Consider the following 18,730-nt stretch of genomic DNA (forward strand, 5'->3'; position numbering starts at 1 on the left):
GACACCCCCTATTTGAAAGGAGCCCCCTCCTCAAATATCGGGTCTATAGTAAAACCGTTGGCTGGCGCAGTACAGTCCTGCCAAATTTCATGTTGATCGGTGCAGCCGTTTTTGTGCTACGGTTTGACCAAAAAGCACTGAAAAAAAAGAAAAAAAACGTACGAAAAAACTATGACTCCCGCTTACGCTTCACGTGTGGGGGGTCATAATAATATTTATTGACTGTCTATGTACAGTTTAAAACAGAACAATAACTCAAAAGTTATTGTGAACATGTAAACATAATTTATTGACTTCAAATTTTGTGTCGCTTAGCATCTTCTTGTCTCAAGTTATGACTAATATTCATATTCATATTGATTTTTAGTGATCATTTTACAGGCTGGTTAGAGCTGTTTTGACCAAGCCAAATTGTTACATGTCACTCCAAATGTATGCCATTCAAATTACATGCAGCTAGCACCTTCCTGTCTTAAGTTATGACTAAAATTAATTTCTATATTTAAAAAGTATAAGTGCGTCCTGGTCAGTTTGACCAAGCTACTCCCCGCTGCCCCCCCGATTCTTCAAACCTCACCGTTGTTCTGATGGAACCTGTGATGCTCAGGCAGGCCATTCGTTGCAAATGGGTGAGCATTGCTCTTGCCACCCCAACTTGAACTCAAACCCACCATACTAAAGCAGCATAGCCTGGCTCTCTTACAGGCCAGAGGCACCTATGGCACCCACACCCAAGGCTCTGAGTCCCTGGAGATTTTCGAATCCCTTTTTGCTGGGTATTGTGGACGGTTACTTATCCACTAATTTTATTTAAAATATTTGTCAACTTGCCATCCACCAAACGTAGACGGCTAATGGGTGTTGACGATGCCCAGGTTTTAAGTCAGAGTTTTCCTTCTCCTAGCTGGGTTGCCTACCAAGTCTAATGAGCCCCACCTGCCGGCTGTTGTAACCTTTCAGTTTATTCAGATGCACCCCCACACAGCAGGACTTCTCTAAACACCACCTAGGGGACACGCCTCTACGCAGTGCAGCCTCTGCATGAAGGGGTTGGGGGTTAGGTAAAGGTCTGGGTTAGGCTACAGGATCAAATGGAAACACTGTACTAATAAGGATGGAAATATAATTTGGCGTGTGTATGACTATGTGTGTGATTTGTGTGTCAGATCAGTGCTGATTGAGAGTAAACGATGAACTCACATGTTGAGACTTTTGTTTTATCCCACCATTTTTTCATTTACAAAAATAAATGAATCTACTTAAGGCCACTGCTCTTTTATTTTTCCATCATTTGCAGCAGTGAAGTGGACAGTGTTTATGCTGCAACTTGACCTTCATTTATCACCATCACACTGTTCTCTGCAGCAGCTCCAAACACAATGTGTCAGTCTTGATGTTTGTTAATGTTGGCACTGATGTGCAAAAATGTTCAAAAGATTTGTGTCTAAACAGAAAACTTTTCAGTAAAGAAAAATAAAACATTTCAAAAGACTAAAACAAAAACACACAAATTTATTAGACTTTAACGAAAAAATGACAATAAGGCAAAAAACCTTTCAGTTGCACCCTCATCCTCGGCAGGAGGGTGCAGGTTGAACTCTGCTTGGGATTCCCTTCATCTACAGTTCCTGTTTGTGGTCTTTATGGACAGGATCTTAATCCCAGAGGAGTGTGTCTGGTTTAGAAATCTCAAGGTCTCATCTTTTGTCTTGCAGATGATATGGTTCTGTTGGTGCTGAGTGGTTCATAACTGACTGTAAAGCAGCTGGAATAAAAGTCAGCTTCTCCTTGGGAAAAGGAAAAATGCTTCCTCCCAGTCGGGGATGAATCTTTGCCTCAGGAGGAAGAGTTCAAGTATCTGGGAATCCATCATAAGTGATGGAATGGAGCTGGACATGGATTAGGGTTCTGTCAGCAATAAGGGCACTGCTTTTGTCTGCCGTGTTGAAGAAAAAGTAGAGATTTTCAGGTGTTAGGCCACACCCATCGATTTGATGCCCAAAAAGTCAAAGCCTACAGCCAATGAGAGTGCTCAGAACGTGTCATCCCCTCTGCACTCATGTTTTTTTTTTGTGGAACATAAGCCTCTTTCAGAATACAGCTCAGTCTGGGACTGACTTGTGTTCTGTTCCTCCTGAATCATTCAGAAAAAACATGGAGGCGGCAAGTGGGGTAGAAGACAGTCTGCCTCTGATGCCCCTCTGAGCCTCCAAGGGAGGTAGCGTCAGAGCAGGGCAGGCTAACGTGGAAAACAAAAGAAAACAATGCAGTGCCGTGACCCAAAAAATGATAATGAACTGACTAGGGCTGAGTATCATGACCAATTCTCTAAATCGATTCAGTTCAATTCAATTTGCTCTTAAATAATGTAAATGGTTCAACTGTGTTGCAAAATACAGATTCACTTTATTTTTTCCTCTTCATCATAAACAACAGGTTTTAAGGGCAAACTTGTAAATTAAACAGTTTAATCAAGTTTTAAAGGTTTTAAGTGAAAATGTATTTGCAAATGACAGTGTTGTTGGATGCATTCATTTTTAAGAAATTAATAATAATTTTCTTGATGAACAAGAAGTGATGCATTAATGTTGCAGGAGAAGGGGTGGGATAATATAGGTGTACTTCTGCCCACTCATTTTGAGTGTTTGAAAATGTTATGTTTGTAATGCTTCTGTTACCTTCTGTTATGTTCAATAAAAATTATTAAAGCATAAAAGAAAAAACATGACACAACTGCAATACTGTGAATTTCATCAAGATAATAATATTGGTAACAAAACTAAACATTTTTGTCAGAATTTCATCTTTCATGTATTTATACATGTGGAGGAGAACAGTTTGAGATGTTTACATACCATCGTTTTGGTTGGAGCACCTAAACGAGCTGCTGCTTCATTTTTCTGCTACCGCCTACAAACACAAATCTTTGCAAACAAAAGTCACCATGGTCTCTGTTATCTTTAAGTTCTGTGGACAGTCGGCTGGTAATGTTAGTGATTCCTGAGTTTATTAGTTTTGCCCCAGACAACTTGTCAGAATCTAACGTTAGCGCTGAATGTCAACTGGATGTAAACTTATGGCAAGCTATGAGTGACGCCATCTATAGAAATGTGCCTCAGCTTCATCACACACAAGGGTGAAAAAATCGATTTCATGCCCTGTGAATCGATTTTCATAAATTTAAATGAAATCCATCCAGATTTATTACTGAGGGAATATTAAAGATGACGCAGAACTAGGCCTGTCGTGATAGTCAATAAATCAATTAATTGCACGATAACTTTTTTTGAGGTCGGTAAAAAAAAGACGGCGATAAGTTTCATTTTCCTGCTTGTTTGTTTACTTCGTCTCTCTCCCTCTCTGTGCTCCGCTACACAAGAGCTCAGCTGACCCCTCCCCTCCTGTTTTCTTAGTGTGGGAGGAGTCAACTCTCGCTTTAGCGTGATAGCTCGTTGCTAAATAAACGCTTCAAAGCAGAACGCGGCTGCAGAAGTGTCGGAGAACTAGAGCCTGGATTTCGCTGCGGAGGGAGGGAGGGAGAGAGAGACGGAGTGAGACAGAGAGAGAGAGAGAGAGAAAGAGACAGAGAGAGAGAGAGGTGAAGAGGTGAGAAGGGGTGGGGGCTGAAACTCCCCCAGACCCGCGACAAACTCGTCAAGACTTTACCTGTAGCTCCCAAAAATAACAGGAAACATAAACACACCATTTGTGTTTTAACAAAACACCCAAAAAGCCTGTAGCTGTCCCAACAACTCCTGAGGAAAACTCTGAACTGTCTGATTTCCTCCCCGCAGCGCTCTGACTGTCCCCTCCTCACACACACACACAGACACGTTTGTTCTTCTATCCTCATGGGGACTTTGCATTGACTTTCATTCATTTACCAGTATTTCCTATTACCATTTGACCCTAAACCTAGCCTACACTTTACATGGGATGTGAACTGGGCTTATGTCCCCATAAGAAACAGTGGGTCCTCACCAGGCTGTGTAGTTTGCTTATTGTTTATTTACTGTCTTAGTAGTGTGTGGTGTTTAATTTACATTTTGTTGTTCTTTGTTTTATTTTTTTTATTCAAGTGCATTTTTTATTAGAGACTGAGAGTCCACTTTGTTAAACATTCTTTTAAAAATGAAAGTTTATTGATTTATTACACTTACATATTATGCTTATATAATTATTAGTTGTAAAACGGTCACCAGGCAATATTATCGTTTATCGCAATAAATTTTGAGACAATTAATCGCCCAGCAAAATTTGTTATCGTGACAGGCCTACGCAGAACAACAACTTTGTAGTTAGTTTAAAAATATTGACCCACAGGATCACCAAAGTGAGTTAATTCAGTTTATTTTGTGTTTGATACAAGACAGACATCTGTCACACATTAAATGCATCATGGTCCACTTCAGCCCAGCTGAGATCTGCTCCACGCCTCTTTTAGTTCCACACTGCTGGGTTCAGATGGTTCTGAAGGTGTACAGGTGAGTAGGAACTGGTTAACTTCACTTGTGATGAGGGAGCTTAAAGACAGATCGGTCTGTATGACCATTTCATGGAAATATCTTGGAAAAGTGGCTATTGGCTATGATGTGGACTGCAGATAGGACAAACGTGAATGAAGCTGCTGAGGACACATATATTCAAATGGACAAACTGGGCAGTTGTGACTTTTGTTTTACTTTATTTTAGGAAAAGGGCGATGAGCTAACAGTTAGCGTTTTACCATCCAGTGATTTGAAGAGCACTAGAGCTAGTTGATGAAGATGTCTATCAGCAGTGAAGAATTTGTGGATTTAGGGTCTTCAGTTTATCTTTAGTGGGTTTTGACTGAGAATGCTCTTAAGATCTTTAATTTATAGATAAAGCTTATTTATATATACTGTATTTACAAATCTAAGATGGCTGATAATAAAAGGGTTACTTTATGGTGTTGGCATTTGCTTTTATCGTTATATTTTTTAAATTATTTTTTGTTGTCGTTTTCTCTATGCTCTTGTGTTCTTAACATTTCTAGCTGTGTTTCCTGAAAGTGTTTCAGTGTTTTGTTATAGCTGCACCTCGGTGCCAGCTGTAAACACGTGTCTCATCCTCAGAGCTGTGATAATGTGGGTGGGAAGGGGTTAACTCCTGGCACGCAGAGAACTAAAAAAATAAAAAATAAAACATTTGCAGGATAGCCTCAACATGAAAGACTAAAGGGGAGGGATCCACCTCTTGGATGCAGCAGCTCCTCCTCCTAATAACACACACAAGTGTCAACAGAGCAGCGTTTCCTCAGTTACACATGAAGGCGTGTGAGCACTTGCCTGCAGGCCACTTGTACCTAAATATACTCAAATATACTTAAATATACCCTGGGATCTCCAGCAGGACAGAGATACATTAACACTGATGATTAAAAAGGCACAAATTGGCAGGTTAATATGCATAAAATTAATTACCAGCTATACTTTGCATAATAATTTAACTCATGTAAGGATTTTGTCTGATCTTTGGAAAATAAAGGCATAATATTTACTGTATAAATAGTATTAAAATACTACAAAGGAATACTAATGGAGTCTGGTGAGTTTGATCAATTCTGTTTTGATGCAATCATCAAATCTTCTTTTAAATACTGGTTTCTGGGGAAAAAATCTTTTAGCTAATTTTTCATTTGCTTCTTTAGTTGGAGCTGTGATGGGTTCTCCTGTCGTTTGCTCTGCCAACACTAGATGGTGATAAACACCACCTTTGGAGTGATGAAGCATTTCGTCCTTCACACACCGAGTTTCTTCTCTAATCACTGAATCTTCTCAGCATTATTCAGTACCATGAAGCATTGCTTTCTCCCCCCTCAGGTTTTCTGGTCCTGGCCTAAAACGGGTTCTTCCTGCCTCAGAAACTAAGAACAACAAACCCCTGGAGCCAGTCATCAGCCAGATCATCGATAAACTCAAACACATCAACCAGGTGAGCCTCACTTTGGATTCAAATGACTTGATGAGAATCTGTTGGGGAAATATTTATTTAACAAGAAACAAAAATGGTTTTCCCCCTCAGAGGGGGTGTGAAGGTTTTAGTTCTACCTCTTCATCTCTGACTGGACAGGTGTATGAAAAATGTTTTGTGCTCCGAAAAATCTTTTATCTTCATCAAAATCATTTTCACAGAGTGCTACATGAGCAATATGGTGGGCCTCAAAAGGCCAGTTGTAATTAACTTCAACATTTCATGTTTAACTTTAACTAAACAAAAAACATCACAATCTTCATCTTATAGCTATGGCTGAGCACTGCTAACAAACAATAACTGAGCTCTATGTGGTACTTCCTGCATAGAAACAGTGTTTTAACACATCCACTTATAAACACTGAAAAGATGTGTTCAACTGACTAAATGTGAAATAAATAATACAGAAATACTATTAAAAGTAAAAGTGAAAGAGTTTTACTTGCTGATGAGTTGTGGTACGTCTTGAATCCTGAATGCTTCCAGATGATGTAGTTTAAGGCCAATGGTAGTTTTAAAGCAGTTTATTTTGAGATATTGATACATTGCTCAGGGGACCACAACCTAAAGCAACAGCTCAGGGGCAGGACATTGTTCACCCATAAATAGGTTTATTTTGTTGCATTGAATCAAATTTAAAATCTACCACTGATATAAAGAACATTTTCGTGTTAAGTTAAAAAATGGGTTTGTGTGTGTGGAACCCGGGGGTTAGGTTAGGTTGAAAACCTGTAGATGGATCTATGAGCCTTCACAGATTGATCTACCAGCCTGGAGATCAGGGGTGTCCAAACTTTTTTTTTAGTGAGAGCCAAGTACAGAAAAATAAACAAAGGACCGGGCCACACACTAGAAGTGACATATTGATACATCAATAATGTGTGTATTTCTAACTCACCTATGTGAAGAACATTGCACTCAGTGGGAGCAGTGATGCTGTCCTTTGGATTGAAGGATGGCTGACATGTTAGGAGAAAGTTTGGTGGTTGAGACACGAAGGACTTCACAGAGACGGCTATCAGTCATTCTGGTTCTCAGTCTGCTTTTGTTCTGATTTAACTGAGAAAATGTTTGTTTACATATGGTGGATTATACAGTGCATCCTAACAGCCTCACCTCCGCTCTCTTTTACCTTGGCGCACACCAACGATGCCATTCCTTTGCGCTCGCCCATCGTGGACGGAGCTCCATCCGTTGTTATTCCACAGAGCTTGTCCCATTTAAGCCCCATCTTTTCAACTGCCTCTGACACAGCTTCAAAAATATCTTTTCCTGTCGTTGTGCCTTTTAGGCTCATCGTGTCAATCAGCTCCTCCGTAAAGCAAAAATTATCATCTACTCCCCGCAAAAAAATTAACAGTTGCGCAGTGTCTGTGGCATCCGTGCTCTCATCGCATGCTATCGAGTAAAAATCAAAAGCACAAGCTTTGTCTTCCAGCTGAAGTTTCAAGTTAGCCGACAAGTCCTCAATTCTCTGCACCACCGTATTTCTGGATAAGCTCACATTGTTGAAATCTGTGACTTTGATGAGACACTGCTTTATGAAACCACCATCTGAAAACGGTTTGCCGTGCTGGGCAATAAGTTTAGCAACTTCATAACTTGCTGTTGTGGCATTGTCCTGTATTTTGTTAGCACGAAAAAAACAGCTGTTGAGTTTAAGGCTAGCTGCCATTTGCTTGACTTTCTGTGTTCGTTCGGCACCAGTGTACGAGGTGTAGCTCTGTTTGGTCTCATAATGTCGACGGACATTATATTCTTTCATCACAGCTACATCGTCATTGCAAATCAAACATACACACTTTCCATTGATTCTTTGAAAAATACTCATTTTCCCACAGTATTTGAAATCTCCTACACTCACTTGCTATTTTTCGTTTCTTCGGCACCGCCATTTCAGAAGACTCAAACGGAGTGTCTCAGTCACAAAAAGGTTCTTCTTCTCTTCTTCTCTATAGTTTTGTTTCTGTGGCTGGCTCCATCCAGTGTTGAAACTGAGAAGTGCAATGGAGATGAGCTCAAATTTGTTGTGCGGGCCATATTCAGTTATATTTTCAGAATTTGCTACGGACCAATAAAAACTGGACCGCGGGCCGCAGTTGGTCCGTGGGCCGTTGTTTGGACACCCCTGCTGTAGATGGATCTATCAGCCCCTGCAGATGGATGGAGCTTAATGATGTGGCAAGAAGGTCGCCAGTTGGTGATTACCATCCAACAACATAATCAACAGTACAATGGGCAAAATAGATGAATATAAAGTTGGCTCATGTCTTTCAGCAGTGGTGGCCATCTTGAATCATCTTTTTTTTTCGATAAAATCGAACAAAATGAAAAGAATAAAATATGTGAAACACTTCATCCATTCTGAACAGAGACAACAATCATTTAAACACAGGGTAACATTTTAAGCTAAAGATTAACTCAAAAACAAACTATAAACAGAATAAGTGTGAGGGGTGAGAATACAAAGAGTGCTGCTTTTGTTTCTAATGTGTTTGTTTACATTCCTTGTGGTTCTGTTAGATATTAAGATTTTGGTCAGAATAAATGTCAGTCATTTCTTTCTTACTGCTAGGAATGTGTGATATAAACGATTTACGGTAGAAACTGTATAAATTTGTCCTATGATAGAGATCTGTAGTCTACCGGCCAACCGCACAGTTCTTTTTGATGACTTAACCGGCTGGAGTCAAAACAGAGGAAGTGGGAAGCAGCGTGGCTGAGAGCGCAAATGAAGAGGTGGAAAAAAACCATAACTTATCCGGACCACTGTTTACATGTTTATGTGACGGTGCGCCTGCAGCGGGAGGAGCGCGCGCCGCGGCACATGGTGACGCAGCGAGGCGACAGTTAGTGCAGGTGAAGTCAGTGCTCCCAGCTCAGTGCTGGGAGACCAACCAGGTAGGTCTCCCTTAAATTTAGATTTTTATTAGAGACTTTAGTGTCCCTTAAAAAAGGAGATTTTAAGGTCTATTTATTTTTACCTGTGCATATTTATACATTCCACTCAATTAATGTGTGATTTATTTATTTTATATTATAAGTTTTGTATCGTGATATATATCATTACCGCCACCCATCATAATGTATATCGTGATATGAAATTTTTGCCATATCGCACATTCCTACTTGCTGCAAATCAGAATGATGATATCAAGGGTGTCTCGGCTGTTTAACCAGGATTTTTCTGCCAACATTTTATTTGTAATGCCTTGATTAGGTACAGTTCATCAGTCAGTTCACCAAAGTTGGAGACATTCGGCTATCTCATTGGAGGTGAAGAGGCTTGGTGTGCTGGACACTAAAGTCCAGCCTGGTTCAGATTAGCCCTGAGGTCATTACGGAGAGGTTCATATAGAAGCAGACTCCCTGGAACAGCATGGCCAAATATCACAAACAGCCTTATCAGACCCAGCCAGATCATTCAAGTACTTCTCCATCCATCCTTTTTCTGTACACGCTTCTTCCTTTTCAGTGTTGCGTGGGTCACTGGTGCCCATATCCAGCAGTCACAGTGCGAGGGGCGGGGTACACCCTGGACAGGTCCCAAGTCCATCACAGGGCCTCAAGTACTTCTCTTTTGCAGTAATTAAAAAATAATTTTTCCCTCAGATTGTTTGCTCATCCATCTCAGATCTATTGAAGATCCAGCTTCAGCAGAAATCCAACTCAAACTCAAGCAGGATTTTCTTCACATTAATATTCAATAAAATGAACATGATGTCCTCCTTTGGTTTTGGGGCTGTCCTCCACCAAAAGTGAAATATGGATTAAAAAGCATACAGATTAAAAAACACAATTGAACAAATGTGTTGAATATGGCACCAATGTTTTGGGGCAGATGTGGTTCCGTTGTTAGGGCAGTTGTTCCTCTAATTCGAGAGTTGGCGGTTCGATTCCACCGCTATTCAGTCACATGTTGAAGTGTCCCTATGCAAGACACTGAATGCTGACTGCCTGTGATGTGTGTCCCATCAGTGTGTGATTGTGATTTCATTAGTCTCTTTGAATGAGCACGTGTGTGGATGGGTAAATGAGGGCACAGATTGTTGGGTAAAAGTCTTTGAGCCTCCTGGTTATGAAGAAAGGCGCTATATCCAGTCCATAGTTCATTTACCATTTCCAAAAGAAATGGGTCAAAGATTATTGAAAAGTTTTGAAACTCAAGGGGGTAAACAGATAACGTGTACCTTGTGTATGTAACCTTGGACCTCCATGACCTCAAAGCCTGAACCAGCAAATGTTGAAAACGTTCTATGGTTTGGAGGCACTTCCCAAAAAATTTTTTGTTGCATTTTTTATGTCCTCAAGACATTTTCATGCACCCACACTACACTCTACATGCCCAGTAAAACTTCATACATTCACATGTCATGCAAGACCATTCACAGGTCATGCACGATCCTACAAAAATCCAAGTTTGGAACCTGAGACCTTCTTGCTGCGAGGCACCAGTGCCAACTTGTTCCATTGTGCTGATAATGCGTAATATAAAACCTGCAGTGGGATCTTCTCTCCAGAGACCAAATACATTGAAAATCACTGCAGATGTTTCAGGGTAAAGCACCAACCAGATGATGAAATTTTCACACAGCACTCACTTCTTTGATGATTGGGTGATTTGTTCCCATGAGTTCATGAGTGATCATTAACAGGGAGTCACACTGAACAAGAGTTTTGGCCAGACTTCACCGTGACTCGTCTTTATGAACTGCTTTCATCTGTCACACAAATAAATAAATAAATAAATAAATAAATAAATAAATAAATAAATAAATAAATAAATAAATAAATAAATAAATAAATAAATAAATAAATAAATAAATGTCTTTCACTTCCGAAATCTGTCACATTATATCTCCTGGTGATTTCATCTTCTTTACACACCTGGTTGTTGGAGAAAACCAACAGACACAAATATTGAGTTTAAAACTGGGACTGCTCCATAAACCTCACAAGTCATAAAAGCTGGGCTTACATACAGTATTCTTTTGTGACGGATGAAGGACTTGTGAATCTGAGCTCTCCTCCAGCATCAGTAAAAAGAAGATGTCTTTTGAATGAATGATGTTTCATCAGAGCTCCATGGATTTGTGGAATCCATGCCAAGGTGTGCGTGATGGCCCGGCCCTTGCCGAGGTCTTATTTTTCCCCCTTCGGTTTGTCACCAAGTCTGTTTCTACTTAGAGGAAAATATGATGTAGCATGTCACCAGAGAAGCAAATGCTTTATAATAATAAATGCTTTATAATAAAAATGCTTTATAATCCCGCTAAGTGTTTATTGACTGTCCACTTGTGTTTCACTGCCTGCTTTGCTTCCAGACTCCATGTTGTAAACATCCTCTGAGGGCACCAAAGAAAGTGATGTTTAGTTAAAAGCAGTTTTACAAGGTCTCCGCCTCCCTCCCAGTTGAAAGACCACCAGCTCCAGATGAAGTGGGGCTAAAAGCAAATGAACTAATTAAGCTTCTGATGTGAGAGAGCGGCTCGTAGATAATTACTTTCATGTTCTGGTCTGCGTACAAGGGCAGGCCAGGAGTCAGAGACTTGTGATGTTTCTCGAAGCCCACCAGCAGGGTGCCACACTGGTTTGAGAAATTGTGATTTTTAGTTTATTGCTGTTGCCCAAGTGATTTATCTGATTTTATGAAATGTTCAGAGATGCAAGATTACCCTATTGTTCTTTGTCATATTAAGTACAATCCAAAGCTTTTTTACCTGTCTGTCCATCAATCTAAGGCATTTTCTTCCTTTTACCTGTTTGCAAAGGTAACAGATCCAGAAAAGAAACCCAGACTTCTTTCTTCTTAACAGAGAATTCTACTTAAACTCTTGGTGGATCCCATGGGTCCTGACTTCTGTATGGGTTAAAATAATTACCTTTTAGAAAGTCTATGTACTGCCCTTCCTTGTGAGAAGAAAAAAACATACATAACTAATAGTGTGTATGTGTGCGCACAAGATGGACTTTATACATGTCAAGTTGTATAGATGGTCTGTAAATTACATGGATTTTCCCACATACTATGGATTTTTGAAGGTCGGTATATGGATAAATGTCCAAAGAGATTGATATGTATTGAAATAATCCAGTGTTGTGTGGAGACAACAGGAAGGTGAAGGTGGTTTGTCTCCAAACAAAGTAAATTTGTTTCATTTGCTTATACTTAGATCTTTATTCTTCCAGTCTTGCTTTATGACGTGACCACAGGTGAAGGTTGGAACAAAGATAGGCCAATAAATAAAGCATTTTGCCTTTCAGCTCAGTTCCTTCTTCATCACAAAAGACTGAAACAACATTCTTGTTACTGCACATGAGATCCCAGTCTCTCACTTCATCCATCCATCTAGACTCATCTCCTAACCAAAGACAACATTCCATCTTTTTCCCTGTTGAAAACCATGGCCTCTGACGTAGAGGAGCTGACTCTCCTGAGGTGTGAACATCCCCGGTGCACGCTGAAGTTCAAAGAAACATCTTCTGATGAAACCCTGAGGTTTTCAAACCAGACACGTCAACCCCTTCAGGTGTTTACATGTATCATGACCCTCAAAAATACACAATTTTCAGAAAAAAAGCACATTACTCACACACAGGGGTCGGGGGACAGGACATGAGGTGATCGGGCAGAGCGGGTTGGGAGACGATTATTTAATCTTGCTTTCTAAACGGCCTACAGGCTCTGAGATGTAAAATAAATTTGAAGTTGAGTACGTGAGATTGCTTTATACGTCCGTATACCCTGCAAAATAGGGGAAAATCCTTGTACTAGTATACTGACAATTTGTACAACTTGACATGTATGCAAACATCCTCTCATGATTTTGCCTTTATTCTTTGCACATGTTTTATTTGAATAATCTAATATTCCCCTTTTGGCTAAAACAGAGAACAAAATCAATAGGTCTGTCAATATTCCTGACACGCTTTCAAACCTCGAATCATTCCCACACCAAAATGTGCAAGACTGTACCATTAAACAAGGGGTTTACACTTCTGAGGGGATACGAGACCCCTCCAAAGTATCTACTTCCTTCCAGCTTTAATCCCTCTGCTGCTTCATTCTTGCACTCCTCGGTGCTTCGTCGATGATGACCCTGTAAAACGCAACCAAACAGCGGAAATGTGTCATTTCTCACGATGTCAGTGCTGATCAGATTGTCCGCAGATACACGGACCGATTTGGCAGGGAGACCCTTGCCTTTGTGCCTCTACGAGCCTAAACTCAACACCATGAGAAGCAAAAGACTGTGAGCCGGTCGCCTCAGCTTGTAAAGCAACGTTTTCTCACGCCCGAAGCAGTTGATGTCATCACTGAGCCTCGGCCAAGCCTCTGCACATAATAAATGAGTGAGGAGAAATGGCTCTCCCCTTTGTTTAACACTTCTTCTCTCGCAATCTTTAAACAGTGCCGGACTGTAAGGAGCACAATGTTTTTGCTCTATGGCCATCTCTTGCATGGCCACAGGAATTTGTTGCACAAATTCACTGTGTGCTGTCCTGTCTCTGTGCTGTCCCGTCTCTGTGCTGTCCCATCTCTGTGCTGTCCTGTCTCTGTGCTGTCCTGTCTCTGTGCTGTCCTGTCTCTGTGCTGTCCCGTCTCTGTGCTGTCCCGTCTCTGTGCTGTCCTGTCTGTGTGCTGTCCTGTCTGTGTGCTGTCCTGTCTGTGTAGTTAAAGCTGGTAGACGACTTTAATCCAACGTGCTCAGATGTTGAATCAAAAGAATCCTTTACTGCGTTCCTGAGTGTGAACATGCTTTTCGCTAATTTGATTGTACGTGAAGTTCCTGTGTGCAGACGCATATGTGCTTAATTCAGAACATTTTATTTTGAAGATATGTGCATGTTCTGATGGGATCGGTTTGTTTTCCTGAACATCTGTTTAACTTCCCAGAGGATCAAGTTTCTCCTCTGAGCAGCTAATCTGGCAGGAGATGCTGGGGCTAGTGGCAAAATAGTGCAATTATGTGATTGGCCTTTGATTACAGAGCGTCTCATTTGTCAGATGAGTTTGCCATTTGGGGGGTAAGTCCTCCTGGGAATATTCAAACAGCCCCACTTTTAGCTACACAGCACTCTTTAGAGAGCAGCATTTAGAATAGGGCTCAACATGAAAAGCGGGTGATCATGTCTCTGAGTGTGTGTGTGCATGCTTCTGCTACCCGGTGGGGATGATTTTTGACCATTTTCCCAGTACACACAGCCTGGTGAGGACCCACTGTTCCTTATGGAAACAAAAGCCCTGTCCCCATTGGAGGAAATACAATTGGTGGGTTAGGGTCAGACTAAGGTGTGAACTGAGTTTAGATTAGGTTTAAGGTCAGGTATGTACCAGTCAGGTTAGGCTTTGGGTAAGGGCTGTAGAAATTACCAGTAAATGAATGGAAGTCAATGCAAAGTCTCCATGAGGATAGAAGAACAAACGTGTGTGTGAGTGCATGCACTTGTTTGTTTGTCTGTTAGCAAAATATCTGATGAACCACTACACAACTGCAACAAAACTCTCGTAAAGTAATTAACTCTTAGCATTCCTTGTAGAAATGTACAGTATATTACTGTTTTTCATACCAAAGTTTGGAGAGATGTTGTGACATCAGTCAACACAGAGTATTGAAAAATAGTCAATAGCCATTGTCTAAAGGAGTGCAAGTTTTTGTATTATTGTTTTGCAGGCTTCTAAAAATAACTCTCAGAAACAACATACTGGTGTGAAAGAATGCCACGTTAGCTAGAATACAATCTAGAAACTTTTGCAACACAAATGTATTCTTATAGAGGTAGTGTGCTCATAGTGCTGAGGCTGTAGAACGCATTAGTCTGCCTGATCAGTGAATAAAGTCAGACTAAAAGCTTACTTACCTGGTGCACTAACAAAAGCACAGTTTATCTATTCTCCACATACATACTGTACATTTGTGCAAAAACACAGACATTGATCCATTAATAAAACTGCGACAAACTAAACAAAGGGAGTCATCTGGACAAAGACTTTTGTCTCTTTTTCCATACTGTATTTACTATGACTGATGTTGTGAGAGATAAAGTACAAACTATTGGAAACAATTTGACAAAACGCCACTTCACAGTTGAAAGATGTACACCTTTATGTTGGGAAATGATGGACTTATAGCCTTTATGGTCAAACCTTAAAAATAACAGCACTGAACAAAACAAGCGCAAAAGAATACACATCACCTACCAACATCATATTAGAGTGGTCACCATCAGTAGAGTGGTCACTGATGTGTTGATAAATGCCAATTAGCTGTAGTTACCAGCTTGTATTGATTGACTCCAACAGTTCATTAGTTGTAGATGTATATTTTATAATCCTTTTCTGATGTGTCTTTAAACTCCAGCTACTGATTCATGAGAATTTTGCGAACAAAAAAAAAAAAAAAAATAAAAACATTTACTCCAACGGGTAATATTCATAGTTAATCAGTTTGTGCTCAGATTATAAGTTGGGAATTGGACACACCAAACTTGCTGTTCAGTGTGTAATAAGATAAGATAAGATAAGATAAAACTTTATTGATCCCGCAGTGGGGAACTTTGCACGTTGCTGCAGCTCAAAACAGGAGAGGGTGACATAAAATAAAGAAGAAAGATAAATGAAAGGAAAGTAAAAAACACTATACACATAATATAACAATGCACATATACTCATATACATTATATATATATATACATACATACATACATCAATCACAAACATATACTGTACATCAACATCCACCCATCCATCCATTTTCTGTACACGCTTCTTCCTTTTTAGGGTCGCGTGGGTCACTGGTGCCCATATCCAGCAGTCACAGTGCGAGGGGCAGGGTACACCCTGGACAGGTCGCAAGTCCATCACAGTATACATTTACATCAACAAACACTATATACAGATAACATTAGAGTACAGTATACTGTAAATAAATGAAATGTATGTGAAGATGCACATAAACATTGTAGGTGAATTGTCCAAGTAACTGATAACATCGTGATGTGTTATACAGTCTAACTGCAGTTGGAATGAATGACCTACGGAAGCGCTCCATCCTGCAGCGAGGATGTTTAAGTCTCCGACTGAAGGAGCTGCTCAGCCCAAACAAATGCAAACACACCAGTAGAACAAATTTCAAGTAGTGCCTTTAATCTCAGGTTAAGTTAATCTCAAAGACTAGTAAATCACCTTTCAATAAATATTGAAAAAAATTTTGTTTTAATCAACTCTAGAAAAGTGCTCTCCAAATGGCTTGAAAATGCATAGTTTGAGTAGTTTGTTTCTACATTTTCTGGGGGGAAAGCATCTGGGCCCTACTAGGATCACTTCATGTTGCCGGTGCATGCTAATATAATTTAGGTGTCCCTAATTGCCACCAACAAATGTTGGCAGGTATGTCTGTAAGTGCATTTCATTTAGTTAATAAATTAAATCAAAAGTTAGATCAATTATCACTTTGATCAGTACATTGTTAATGTCTGAATGGACCTTGTGCCACTTTAAATTCAACAAGTTGGGCTCCTAGGTTGAAACTGTTCAGAACGCCTGGATTAAACTGACTTGAGTTATGTTATGAATTGGCAAAAAGAATGAATCCAGGGTGCAAGGCAGCTTCAAAAAGGCAAAAACAAGGATTTAATAAAACAAAAAAATACTGACAGGGCAGCTCAAAAACTAACTTTGTGTATGTAGCTAGGCAAGACAAGGCAACAAACATACAGGCTGTGAACAGCACAATGATCCAACAGGGAAGTGAAGACAAGACTCAGAATATAAAGGTGAGACTAACGAGCACAAACAGGAAACACCTGGGAGAGAAACATGAGGAGCAGGTGAGAGTGGGCGGGGCTGGAGCAAAGGCAGACAGGAGGAAGAAAACAGATGACAAGACAGAAAACTAAAATAAAACATTAACACAGACACAAATCATAACAGAGTTATAGCCATTTTAAATTGAGTTGTCTACACAGTTTAATCAGTTGGAGTTGTAACCCATTGATTCCTTTCTGAAAGTTTAAATAAAAGTTTTTGTTTTTGTGTTTCTTGACATTTTTTATAACTGGACAGACAAATGAACCCATGCAAACACAAACAAAAACATTTTAATTAATAACAAATGTACATGTACGACTGATTAAAACTTGGAGTCTGCCTGATTCAAGATGGCTGCCACAGATAATCAACTATAGCAAACACAAAAATGCCTATTCAGTTTTAGTTATTTAGCTAAAGGCTGGTGTGGTAGTAGCTGAGTGTCATTCCACAGCACACACTCTGAGTGCTAAAAAACAGGTCATCTTGGCTTCAAACTTTTGTGATGTGCATTCCTTTAAGTAATTTTACTTTCATTATATAAATATTATGATATATCATTTTTCTGGACAAGTGAACTTTATTTGAAAAGGATGAGACAGAAAGGAGGGCAGAGAAGGACTGGAACCAATACTTGAATCCAAAGTAACAAATTGTTCACTGACTGGATGCCAGAGCTTTTATTATTTTAACTCCATCCAATCTTTCAGCTTTTTTTCGTCCATCAATTTTTTTAAATCTCGGCATGTTTGACGCCTCTCCTTCCATCTCCACAGCTGTGCTGAGCTGTGTGTGACACACTCCAGCGCTGTCACCCCCACCCCCCACCCCACCCCCACTTCTCCCAGCAGCTTCCCAGACTAATTGAAGCCAGAACCTGGGAAAATCCTGCAGGTAGGACAGGAATCCAGGGCGGAAAATAAACCAGATCCCGAGCGCCACAAATTCCATCACGCAGTCTCACTTCCTCCAAGTTGCCGGGAGCCTTGGATGTCGTACGTGCACATCTGACAACGTGCACGCTCGCACAGAGAGCACGCTTCCATCGTATAAATCACACACTTAAGCTGCCGCAGTTTTTTATCTGCACGCTCGCAGTGATCTGTCTTTTACACGCGTAGGGATAAAACCATGGCTGATTCATGTTACAGCTCATATAAAGCAGTGATGTATAGGCTTTAACATGAAGCAGCTCGCTGAAATCCATGAATGAAGCAGTTGTTGGTGTCGTCTTTTACAGCAGAGATGAAGAGGAAGCTGCCACAAGATGAGGCCAGTGTGCGGCCGCGCTCACAGTCTGACTAATAAGACACTGTAGGTGTCAGACCGGGCCTGCTGTTTTGTAAACGAACACTCGCTAACCTAGTCATTATGGCTGCTCCAGTCAAAGAGGCTTACCTTCGTTTGATGTTATTTACTGAGGGCTTTTAAAGCCTTATTTAATACACCCCCCTCAGGGCCTCTGTCCTCTCGCCCTCCTTGGTTTATGTGTGTGAGGTATGACTGCTCTGTATGGAGGAAAACTGGTAGCTGCTGTATGTGTGAGCAGGAACAAGCCATGAGGGTTCTTTTAAGGTATGTGTGACACCTGGTGTAAACCTCTGATGAACCGTGCAGGATGGGGGGGCTCGTTCATTGTCAGCGCGCCACATGTTTTCCTTCCAGACTTAAGAATTTAAAAACACGTGAAGAGTCAAGGTATTTCACTGAACTGCAATGATGGAGGGCAGTTGGTGACTCACATTTACAAGAAAAATGACAAATTTTGCAATTTTGCTAAATTCTGAACGTTTGCAACCAAATGACAAGGAAGCATTTTAGCTACATTCTGCACAGTGAGTTTTTAAAAATCAAGTCTATGGCTGTGTCCAAAACGACAGGCCGGGTCCTCCGGAGGGCCCAGACTCCCCGGTCGCGGCGGGCCGG

At 40.5% G+C, this 18,730-nt stretch overlaps 1 protein-coding gene across 1 annotated transcript in view; it reads left to right on the forward strand.

The window, feature by feature from the left end:
- Positions 1–18,730, forward strand: part of gpc3 (glypican 3) — a gene marked incomplete at its 5' end in the record, with an annotated part of 266,616 nt that overhangs the window by 179,529 nt on the left and 68,357 nt on the right. The window contains 1 exon segment of the mRNA XM_014025434.1: positions 5,844–5,955. Within this exon segment, the coding sequence (XP_013880888.1) occupies positions 5,844–5,955 (112 nt within the window).

This window comes from Austrofundulus limnaeus, unplaced genomic scaffold (assembly GCF_001266775.1).
Source record: "Austrofundulus limnaeus strain Quisiro unplaced genomic scaffold, Austrofundulus_limnaeus-1.0 Scaffold475, whole genome shotgun sequence".
Lineage (NCBI taxonomy): Eukaryota > Metazoa > Chordata > Actinopteri > Cyprinodontiformes > Rivulidae > Austrofundulus > Austrofundulus limnaeus.